The sequence below is a fragment of the Camarhynchus parvulus genome, chromosome 5 (genome assembly GCF_901933205.1).
Source record: "Camarhynchus parvulus chromosome 5, STF_HiC, whole genome shotgun sequence".
Classification (NCBI taxonomy): Eukaryota; Metazoa; Chordata; class Aves; order Passeriformes; family Thraupidae; genus Camarhynchus; species Camarhynchus parvulus.
The window spans coordinates 59,587,761-59,599,882 of NC_044575.1; the positions used below are offsets into that span (position 1 = coordinate 59,587,761).

Consider the following 12,122-nt stretch of genomic DNA (forward strand, 5'->3'; position numbering starts at 1 on the left):
CCATCTGTGGAAAGCCCAATGCAGGAGTTGGAGATTTGTGCTGTCATTACCTCAGCCAAACCCCATCTTGCTGCCAGGTGCCTTCCCTCTGCACTTCCTCTGGCTCAGCCTTAATTATTCATTTCCTGACATCCTTTCATTCAGAAAGGTCTCACCAAAACTCTCTCTCCATAAAAAAGAAAAAAAGTCTCTCCATAAAAAACTGCTTTTTCCATTTGTTTGGTCCACGCCACTGTGGGCATCCACAGGGTCAGGCAACACAGCTGAAAATATTTACATTTCCTGATTTTACCACCCTCTTTTAAGCCATAAATTAACTTCAGGTGTCTCTGTAAAAGTGAAAATTCCTCCAGGGAAGCTCAGCAAGCCGAGCAATCCTCCTACAGCATCTCCACGTTGCCACCACGTGGTCGGATGGTTCCTTTTCCTTCCTCTTCTTTGGCCTCACCTCTTCCACAACTCTGGAGTCAAGTTGGAGCAGCTCTTTAGGAAATGTGCTCCAAAACTCTTTTTAAAATCCTTTAAAAAAAAATCTATTTAAGCACACCTAGGCTGGAGCATTAATAGCGTGAGGAGCATTAAATATTAGTCCTAATTATCCTGAACTCCTAATTATCCTAAACAAAAGCAGAGAGTGATGTCCCGGGGCTCCTCCCGAGGCAGGAGGAGGGAGCCCCACCTGCACATTCCCCACCCTGCCCTGCAGCCAGATCCAGCCCCAATTTCACCCGGCTCCACCCGGCTTCTCCCTTTCCTGGGCGTGCAGGAGACAGACGAGGCATCTTCACCGGCCACAGGAGGGATTTCAATGAGGAAATCTTGCAAAAATACCGATTTGAAAGGTTTCTGCGCCGTGTTTGTGCCCAGGGGCTGTGCTGGCCGCCTCTCCCTCCCTCCCTGCGAGGTCTCACGGCACCACCCCATGGTGGATGGAGTTTCAGTCCTGGCTGCGGAATTCCAGCGGAGCATCCCAACAAACAACTCTTCCCCCGGGGCCAGGGTTCGGTGTTGTCTCTCCTGACTGAGAAAACGGGAGGAGAACTCCAGGGAAAGCTCAGATCCCAGGCAGAGGGGCCTTGGCTGCAGCATCGCTGCTCACAGGGATGGATCGGGAAAGGGGTTGGGAAAGGGATTGGGAAAAGGATCAGGAGAGGGAGGGATCGGGAAAGGGATGGATTGGGAAAGGAATGGATTAGGAAAGGGATCAGGAAAGGGGATGGATCAGGAAGGGGATCAGGGAAGGGATGGATCGGGAAGGGGATCAGGAAGGGGATAGATCAGGAAAGAGATTAATCAAGAAGGGGATGGATCAGGAAGGGAATGGATCAGGAAAGGGGATGGATTGGGAAGGGGATCAGGAAAGGGATGGGGATGGATCGGGAAGGGGATGGATTGGGAAAGGGATCAAGAAAGGGATGGATGGGGAGTGGATCGGGAAGGGGATGGATTGGGAAAGAGATGGATCAGGAAGGGGATGGATTGAGGAAGGGATCAGGAAAGGGAATGGATCAGGAAGGGGATGAGGAAAGGGATGGCTCGGGAAAGGAATGGATCAGGGAGGGGATAGATCGGGGAAGGGATGGATCAGGAAGGGGATGGATTGGGAAAGGAATGGATTGGAAAGGGATTGGGAAAGGTTGTATCGGGAATGGGATGGATTGGGAAGTGGATCGGGAAAGGGATGGATCAAGAAGGGGATAGATCGGGGAAGGGATGGATGGGGAAGTGGATCAGGAAGGGGATGAATCGGGAAAGGGATGGATCAGGAAGGGGATAGATCGGGGAAGGGATGGATCAGGAAGGGGATGGATCAGGCAGGGGATGGATTGGGAAGGGGATCAGGAAAGGGATGGATCGGGGAAGGGATGGATCAGGAAAGGGATGGATCACTTGACAAGTGATACATTAACCTGGCAGCTCCCTCAGCAAGGTGTCACACACCCATCAGCCTGACGGCGCTAAAACCACCGGGATTACACCCAGAATGTCCTCCCTGAACCACCGAGATCTCAGGAATGTTCTTGGCTTTTATTCCTCCTCACGCAGGGATCTCATTGATCGGCTCTGGAGCTGTGGCAGTGCCGCTCAGCAGATCCTGCAGCATCCCAAAAAGTTGGGGAATTCTGGAGACAGGGACATGGGCTGTCCTAAGGGGGCACATGGGGTGACATTCCTGCTCCTGGGAACACACAGAGGGCACAGGGAAAGGGAAAGGGAAAGGGAAAGGGAAAGGGGAAAGGAAAGGAAAGGAAAGGAAAGGAAAGGAAAGGAAAGGAAAGGAAAGGAAAGGAAAGGAAAGGAAAGGAAAGGAAAGGAAAGGAAAGGAAAGGAAAGGAAAGGAAAGGAAAGGAAAGGAAAGGAGAAAGGAATCTGTATAAGACCACAGTTCAAATACTTCTCAATACTTGACAAGAGGATGAGAAAAAGAGGAAGAGGGAGAAATGGCTATTTGTCCTCGGAGAACTATTTTTCCCAGAAATCTTTACTCTGGACACACCTTTTCCTTGATTCTTGATACATCCACGTGCCAAGGAATTTGAAGGAAAATTCAGAATCTTCCTGGGGAATCAGCAGTCACACAAAACAGGGGGGAAAAGGGCATTGAGGTCCAGGCTCAGCAAAACAAAAACTCTGGAAGGAAAAGCACAGCTGAGAAAAATATTATCTTTAATAGTGACCTTGCATTGAAGGTGTCGCATTTTGCACTTTAAAACTTTTAATAGAGTTGTAATTTAATTTAGAAAAAAACCTTTTAGAGACACACTAAAAAACCTTTTAAAACACACAGAAAAAAAAAAAAACACTTTTAGAGACACCCAGATTTCACTGGTGCTTTCCCCCCTCTGATGTTCACAGGGATTTCAGAACCTGCCCTCACTTCAAGGACATCCCTCACACATCAGCCACATCCACCTCAACCCCTCCTGCCCAGGATTCCTCCTGGTTTTTGGGAACCCACGTGGGGCAGGCAGAATTTCAAAGACCTAAAAGTTGTCCTTTTGGATCTGCCTTGCAGTGAAAGGGAATTTCTGTAAGCAATGCTAAAGGGAAGTGAAATTTGTGGCTGGGAAGTTTGAAGCAGGGAAAAGTGAGGGGAAAAGGCAGGTTCAAGTAGAAATTCTTCTGGAAAGCCACTGGATTAAGCAAGGTAGGGAGTTTGGAAGGTAAAGAAAAGCTGGTCCAAGGGAATCAGCCATGGAATAAACTCAGGGAAGGGCCAAAGGTGATGTTGTCCAGGTCAAACCAAGAACAAGACACCTGCAGGAGAGACAACTCCCCCTTCTTAAAGCAAAGAAACCTTAAAACTGAAATTGTATTTGGTGTTTCTAAACCAGTGCTAAACACTGAAATGGCTCCTTCCCCATCGATCATGATGACAACTGAAACCACTGACGTCCAACCCAACCTCGGGCAATCTGGCAAACACCAACTGCCAACAATTCCCAGACATTTCTTTCCTATCAGGCCATTCCCAACCATTTTAATATCTAAAAATATTTCAGTTTGACTTTTCCCTTGTTTTTTTTTTCCCTAGGTTGTTTTTCCTTCTGCTATTCTTCCCTGTTGGATGTATCTCACTGAGTGGAAAGGAGGGGAGTGAGGTTTCCATGAGCACCCCCTGAGTGCCTGTGGAATTCTCAATTCCTTACTCCTGTCAGGAAGGAGCTAAGAGCATTATTGCACTTTTCCAGAAAATTCCACACCCCCAGAGCCGCCAGACCCCCAGCAGCCATTCCCAAGGGCAGGGATGGAGGGCAGGGAAGGAACTGGCTGTAACTCAGAACACTCTGAGCATTCCTTGTCTGGATTTGTCTCCTCCACAAGCAGCCTCCTTCACTTCAGAGCTGCCAGCAGTTGGAATTAAGCTTCCCACTCCAGGATTAATCCGAGAATGTTGATCCCCTCAGCTGCTGGGCTTGGGGGAGTGTGGGAGGGCCAGGGGAGGGCCCAGCTGCAGCTCCCACACCCCTCACACAACCAAAGAAAGCAGCCACCAAAAAAATGAATTTTAAACATCATTTGTCAACTCCAGCCTACATTTTTTTTGCTACAGAAAACCACATTTTATTACAATTTCTGGCTAAGCCTGGCATGAGTGAAAGCTCCTTCCCAAACCATTGGAACCATCTATCAAAGTGAGGTACTCAAGCCAGTCTTGACTGAAAATCACTCAGTGCAGCTTTACTTTGAATTATTATTCACACCTGACTTTTCAATAAACATTTTTATAGCTTCAGGATTAAGATTTTTATCCATGGAAGCAGCTGTTTCATGACTAAGCAGCAAAAACCTGAGCAAAAAATAAAAGACACAAACACAGGAATCCAAAGCTGGTGGTTATTTTTTACTTGCAGACTCTCTGAAAAACAAAATTATTGTTACATTATTGTCATTAATTCTTTCTGGAATGAAACAGGCCTGGTCCAGGTGATATGGAAAGGGCAGTCTGGTTTTACAAAATCGATATTTGCAACATCAAAACACACAAAGGACAGGCTCTTTACACTCAGGTTACACCACTCAGCCTCAGTAAACATCTTTGGAACAGAGATTTTTAAAACAAACAAAAAAAAAATCAATCAAGGAACTTAAATATTCACAGGACAATCTGCAAAATCTGAAGGGTGAGATGAGCAGAGATCAGCAGGGGCTGCCTATGGATAATCCAAGCAGGAGCTGCACAGCTGGGACCAGTCACCCCCACGGGGCAGGTTTGGGATTTGGTTCTGTGCCTAAGGCAGGGAGAAGTGAGCAGCAGGCAGAGGAAAAAAAAGTAAATTCCTGCTGGAAATTCTTGTTCAAGCAGGAGCCAACAAGTCCAGCACAACAAAGGAAAGGCTGGGTGTTTTTTTTTTTAAATGAGAAGTTAGCCACAAGTCAGCAGGGTGTCTTCTCTATATTGCACCAAGTTTGGTTGTAACTGAAAAATTAAAAACCTCTGCACTTAGAAAAGCTACATTTAAATATATCCCAAGTGGAGTGAGCAGAGTTCAGCTTTTAAAAGAATTCAACACTTTTTCCTACCAGCTACAAGGTTTCTGTCTCCTCAAGCCCCCTCCAAACTGCAAAACCACCACTGATCCAAGACAGTGCTGCTACTTCTCCTCAGTATTTATTTATTTATTTATTGCTTTATTTATGAGTGACAAAGGCTCAGAGATGGGAACTTGGAGAGAATTTAAGGCAATTCCACAAAGCCAACACCTTAAGGGCAATTCTGGCACACAGTGGTCTTCATTCCAACACCAGGAAAGGTTTTAGGTTTAAAAAAGGAGAGATTTTAGCCAAAAAGACTCTTTCAAACATCAGTTTATCTTTCTAACACACAGCACTGAAGTCAAGTCATTCCAGAGCACCAATGTAGAGAAAAGAAACAAAAAAAGGGGAAGAAGTCAGATGAACAATTTAAAAAACCCCACTAAATAACTACAAATAAAAACACAAAAAACCCTAAATAACTACAAATAAAAGCTAAAAACCCATAAAGCTAAACAAGCAAACAAAAAAAAATCAGAAGCAGGCTTGGCAAAAAAATCTGAATGTGCTCAGTATGAGGCTCATCCTTCCTTTGCAAAAACTTTGGAATTGAATCAAAAGTATATGGAAAACTCTTTACAACACTGGTCCAAAGGGCATGCGCATTCTTTTTATTTCTATACACAGTGGAAACAAACACCATACAGACAAGAGCAAACTACTTTTTTTTTCCTTTTTTTTTAATAAAAAATTTAGGTTTAATGTTCCAAAATGATTTTGTGAAAACAGGAGAAGAAAAAAAAAAAAAAAAGAAATAGAAAGGATTTATTTAACTTCAGGCCAGGTAGAGCCTGCATGGATTTGCAGCAAGATTTGAGTAAGAAATGATGGATTAAAAACAAGCAGAGCCCTGCTGGCATCCAGGAGGAGGAATGGAGAGGATTTGCACAGAAAACCCTGTGTGTAAACTATTGCCACGTGGAGTCACAGACACAGACAAGACTTCAGGGTGCTGCTTGTCACTTGCTCCTAGAGGAAAAACTACTTTGCCAAGAAGCTCACAGAGTTTTCTACAGCTTTTTCTGGAAGAAATGGATGCAAGCAGCAGGTTTCTGGTCAGCCAGAGGATCCCACTGCAGAGTGCTTGTGCTAAGTTCCATCAGGTCTTTGTAAGAAAAAAGGTTGGGGGGTTTGTAGCACTCATTGTCATAGCAAAAAGCAGGTTTTGTCACATAAAAAGCCTCAACTAAAGGAATTTTAGTTCCATAACTAAAGGAACTTTTTCCCCTCAGCATTTCTTCAGGGCACAGCTAGAAATTTATACTGACAAACAGTATAAGAGCAGGGAACCCTTTTGGGAGGTTTAAGCAACAACCAGGTGAGTGCATTTTCCTTCCTAATGCTCCCTAATGCAGGAATGACTCTGGTTTACATTCTCTTCCAAATAATCCCTGGGGAACAAATCATTCCAGAAGCCACAGCAATTATTCCTTGACACTTCTCTGCTCACAGACAGGAGAAGTTCCAGCCATTTGCAACAGCAACTTTTCCTTTGGAATACCTGATGCTTTTTTATTTTTTATTATTATTATCTCCTCCAAATTCGTGAAATGCAGCAACATTACCAAGCCAGGAGTCATTTCTTCTGTTCAAGCTGGAGGATTTGACATTGCTCTCCCTTTGAGTGGCTGACTCAAACACCAATCCTGGTGCAAATGCAGCTAAGATTTCTCCAGGGGAGCAGCCCTGGGCACGGGGCGCTGCCGGACACCGCTCGGGGATGAGTCTCTCCTGCTCCCCTCCTTCCCCTCTGTTTCCTCATCTGAGATATCTCCCTCATCTCCTTCTTGCTCTTCATACCTGTTCTTCAGCAGAGGAGCTGACTCTGGACCTTGTTTCCCTCAAGGAGAAAGGAGAAACACACGAGTAAATGCCACTGCCAAGTAAAATCCGCTTATTTAACATCACGGGCAAGCACAGCGACACTGAGAGCTCCACTCAGTTTCCTCTCCCTGCCCACGTGGAATTTCATGTCTTTCAGGTATGAAAATGCTCTCAATTTATTTTTATCCCTAAAACCAGTTTTAAAAATACCCCAGCTTTACTAAATAAAAAATCCCAACCCACTATAAACCCCAAGGGCGAGGCATCAATCCCAAGTGCAAAGTTCCACACTCCACATCACATCCTGCAGACACCAGGATTTCTTTAATATTTTCTACAAATGAGATTTACCAAACAGCTTCACTGAATCAGAAGTTTGCTGTGGGCTTACTTGGCTGAGGCTGGAGCTGTGGTGGTCTGTGCCTCTTGGAAGGACAGATGCAGTCTGCCAGGAACACCATCATCTGAAACCAAAGAAACCCAAGGTGAAACTCCCAAACATTCTGCACATTGCAACCGTTTAGGATGGAAAATTTCAAGATCAAGTCAAACCATTTACCCTCAGATGGATCCCATCCAGCCCCACACTCACTGTGACCATTTCCCCTTGGGTTATGGGGCCTCCATCCCCGTGTTCCAGCTCAGGGTACCCCAAAACCCACCCCAAAAGTGAGGTGGAGGCAGCACAAGTGGAACCAAGTCACCATCACCCCCAAGAGCTGCACTTACAAGTCCCAGGACCATTCCTAAGAACAGAGTTGCCAATCCAAAAACAGCATAGGAGCCCCAGACTGGTATTCCAAGATTTTCTGTTAAATAGCCATGGCCATGCTGGAACAAAAGAGAATCATTTCAGGAAGAGCTGGGTTTCATATTGAGGAGGAAATGAAGTGGGGATGTAAGCAAATACCCTGATCCACATGGACAGCTTGAACAAGGCTGACATGCTGCTCATCCTGAAACAAAGCACAGAAGAGGAACTGAGGACACTTCAAACTCTTACAAAGAGAACACTGAGAACACTTTAAAATTTTACAAAGAGAACACTTTAAAATCTTACAAAGAGAACAGTGAGCACACTTTAAAAAACAAATTTTCCCCCAGCTCCTGTGATGATGTCACCTTCCCCTTCCTGCCTGGATAATTCCTTTGCCTGCTCCTTTGCCATAATTTCAGCCTCAAACCTGTGTGCAACAACCTCAGCTCATACATGGACAGCTAGAAATTCCCAGACTTCTTTAACTTGGATCTGCTGAATCCAAGTTAAAGTTAATCCATGTGAATTTCAAGTCCCTTTTCTGTTCTGTCTGGACCAATGCTCTGTGAGAAGCCAGCTGGAACTCCAGTGAAGATATTAAGAAAGAAGCATCAGGAGGTTTTATTAAAACAAAAAATTAAGCTATTAAAAGAAAATCAGGTTATAAGAGCTGAGAGATCTTCAGACACTTAAGTTTGGTGTCTGAGTACAGAAAATAACAGAGAACTTTTTAATGCTGAGTTAATACCCAGTTTCACACAGTCCTTGGTGTGGGATAAGAGTTTGTAAGAGAACCTCACAGCCAGGAATTCCTTTCATACATCAAACCTAAATTTCCCTTGACAGTTTGAACCAATTCCCCTTTTTCCTGTCAGTTCCTGCTGGAGAATCCCTCTGGGATTTCCTTGGGATTTCCTCCAGACAGTGGAAGAATTCTCCCAGGATTTAGCTGGGCAAAACCATCTCAGTGCCACAGAGACCAAAAAACTTCAAAGGACAGCAAGGTCCCTACAGGAGTTTAGGAAACAAGAAACCTCTTCAAGCCTTAAAGTGAACCTTGCTGGGGACATCTCTGCTATGGTGACAATACTCAGGTCACCTCTGCTATGGTGACAACCCTGCCACAGCTGAGGAAGAATTGGGACACCCACCCACTCACCCAGCACATTCGCACAGCTCCTGCCCACACAGAGCTGGGAACAGGGAGCAGGACACACCTCAGCACATCTGATAAGAAATTCTTACAAAACCAACCCAAAACTTACAGCAAAGAGGAAGGACCAAACCAGGAGGACACTGGTTCAATGGATTTCCACTCCTCATCACTGATGAAGTTAATGAAGGCAGCTTTATTCCTGGCTCCCTGGTATCTCCTGAACTCTCCATCTTTGCAGCTGTAAAACAACACCACCACCACCAAAATCCTTTATTTGATATGATCCAAGCACCAAGTGCAGCATTTGTTTCCATCCAACAAACCCCTCCCATCACCTTGTCTATTTTTTTACACATTCACTTTTTCAGTGTTCATTTTTTTAGCTGATATTGCCTCTAAAAAAACATTTTCCAAACACCTGGACTGAGTCCAAGTTATTTCCAGGACACTGACTCCACGAACACCTTGGCTAGCTTTAGGCTGTGATTCCATTAAAAAAAAAAATAAAAAAGATAATGATCTTCCTAAAGCCCTTGCCACACACCTGCACTGAAGATCAACCTACAGAGAAAGGATTGCAAAACAGAAACACCCATGAAAAGGCAGAATAAATAAGGCCTGAAGGGAAAGGAAAAGAAATCATCTGGCAGCACAAGGTCACAGTGGGTGAGACAGTGAATGTGTCAGTGAAAAGCAGCTCCTATTCTTAAAGAGCATAATAAATCTCATTTATTTGCCCCAAAAAAAGAAGAAAAAAATGCCCACTCTCATCCCAAAAAACCCCTGCTGCCCTGCATACTTACTGATAGATGGTAGGGAGGGCTGTGATGATAAATCGTCCACTTAACCCTGTAAGAAAAGTTGTTTTGAGAGTATTTTGAGTATTTTTATGGAAAAAAAGAGGCAAGGAATGCTGTAACACCCCAAAATACAACAGCAGGCCTGGGTATCAATCTTTCCATGCAATCCAACACAACCTTGTGCATGTCAAAGCAGCACACACTTAAAAAATGGTCCCTGGACAAAGAGTAAAATGGGGAAAATGAGATATCCAGGGATAACAGCTCAGTTGGACTCTTTTGGCTGTAGCTCTTCAGAGGGAGAGACTCTCCTTTGCAAACAGGATCTGCAGCCTCCAGAAACCCGGAGGAAAATAATTCAAGTGAGGCAAGCTTCAAAAGTAAAGCTGCTCTGGAGAAAGAAATCAGCATGTGGAAGGTCAGGCTTACAAATCCCACAGGGACAGGAGAGTTCCAGATTTTCAGGAGAGTTTCAGGAGAGTTCCAGGAGATTTTCAGGACAGTGTCAGCAGAGGGAGAGCAGATTGTTTGCACTCCCTTCTATCAACCAAAAGAGGGACTGGAATGGCAAGGCTGAAACCTTGCTTTTTGCTTTAAAAGTACAGCCAAAGATCTCCTTGAAATCATGCTGTGGAGAAAACCTCTCATTCTTTTTAGACTGTTATAGTCTATGCATTTTATTTACTCTATTCATTTAATTATATTTATTTTATCTACTATCTGACAGTCTCGTTCCTGTGTGAAAGCTGGCCCAGGGTGCCCAGAGAAGCTTTCCCTGGATCCCTGAAGTGTCCCAGGCCAGGCCGGACACGGTTTGGAGCTCCCTGGGATGGTGGAAGGTGCGGTAGGGGTTGGAATGGGATGATCTTCAAGGTCCCTCCCAACCAAAACATTCTGGGATCCTATTAAGCAAGATCAAGGTGTTTAGTCACATAGCTAGAGATGAGTAAAACACTTTTATTACCCCTATTATTTCTGCCCGCCTCCCACAAGCACACAGCGGAGATGAGCACCCCCAAACTCCTCAGCCCCCCAAATCCCGGGGGGGGTTCGGGAGCCCTTCCCAGCCCCTCTCACCCGGCTGCTCGGTCACATCCACTTTGGCCACGTTCACGCCCAGGTCCTCTCCCCACTCGGCGAACTTCTCCCACTCGGGCTGCAGGTTCTCGCAGGCGGGGCACCAGGGCGCGTAGCTGCGGGAGCGGCACAGCGCGGTCACCCCACACACCCCACACACCCCTCACACCGCCCCGGCACCCCCGGCGCGCCGCTCCCCACTCACAACTCCACCATCCACTCGTCCTGCAGCAGCTCCCGCCACATCCCGTCCGACAGCACCTTCACGGGGCTCGGCCTGCCCCGGGCGGCGGCCGCCAGCGCCAGGCAGAGCAGAGCGCAGAGCAGAGCCCTCAGCGCGGCCCCGGCCCGGCCCGGCGCCGCCATCTTGGGCCGCCCCCCCGCCTTCCGCCTTCCCCGCGCGTCACGGCCGGGCCCGCCCTGAGGGCAGCGGGGAGGCGGCGCCGCGAACAGGGAGAGCTGGGAGCGGGCGGGGCTGCAGTCGGAAGGGATTGGAATCGGGAGGGGTTGCAATCGGAAGGGATTGCAATCCTGGAATGGTTGGGATTGGAGGGGATCGGAAGGGATTGGAATTCTGGAAGGGTCAGGATTGGGAGGGATTGGAGTCCCAGCTCATCCTACCCCCTGCCATGGCAGGCGCACCTCGAGCCGGGTGCTGCCAGGAATGGATTGGAGTCCTGGAATGCCTTCTGATGCATCCTTTCTCTTTCTTTAGTGTAGTATAGCATTCTTTAATGTAATATCATAAAATAATGAATCACCCTTCTGAGAACATGGAGTCAGATTCTCATGTCTCACCTCGTCCTGGGGACCCTCACATAGAGCACGCCTGAGTGCTGAATTCTCAAGCAGAGGTCAGGGAGAAGGTCAATGTTAACAAGCAGACAAATCCCACATCAGCTCACTCCTGTCCCTCACCACCTGAAGCATTTCCAGGGAAGGAACCTTTTTTTCCATATGCACATACTTTCTTGAACAATTTTTTTTCCCCAGCTCCTGTGGTAATGTCACCTTCCCTTTCCTGCCTGGACAATTTCTTTGCCTGCCCCTTTGCCATAATTTCATATCCCACAGCTCAGAGCCTTGGCAGCCATTGAGCAGTGCAGGAAAAAAAAAATAAATCAACTTTTGGTTTGTTTTTTTTTTAATTTTATCTTATTTGAGCAACTTTTCTATAGTACAACGTGTATGTTCCCGTCTGTAGGAGAACAGGCATTGTTAAGGACTTGTTATTCATTGATTCAGCACTCAGGAATAAATCGCTGCTTGCAGCACTCTGCTGACTGCTGTTTTAGGCATAATTGAATTTTTGAAATTTGTTATTGATAATCCATGAATATTCCGTTCTGCATCAGCAATCAGGTGAAATGCAAAGTGCTGTCTCTGGGTAACAACTGGACTCAATGATCCTGAAGGTCTTTTCCAACCTAAACACTTCTGTGAGTTCTGTGATTATCCCTGATAATTTGAG

At 46.0% G+C, this 12,122-nt stretch overlaps 1 protein-coding gene across 1 annotated transcript; it reads right to left on the reverse strand.

The window, feature by feature from the left end:
• Positions 1–4,324: 4,324 nt before the first annotated feature.
• Positions 4,325–11,041, reverse strand: TMX1 (thioredoxin related transmembrane protein 1). The gene is made up of 8 exons (XM_030950369.1): positions 10,857–11,041; positions 10,652–10,767; positions 9,578–9,623; positions 8,884–9,012; positions 7,772–7,817; positions 7,591–7,692; positions 7,253–7,325; positions 4,325–6,877 (listed from the first exon to the last, which is right to left on the reverse strand). The coding sequence occupies exons 1-8, from the start codon at positions 11,015–11,017 to the stop codon at positions 6,699–6,701; spliced, it is 852 nt and encodes a 283-aa protein (XP_030806229.1). The 5' UTR covers positions 11,018–11,041; the 3' UTR covers positions 4,325–6,698.
• Between the last annotated feature and the right edge of the window lie 1,081 nt (positions 11,042–12,122).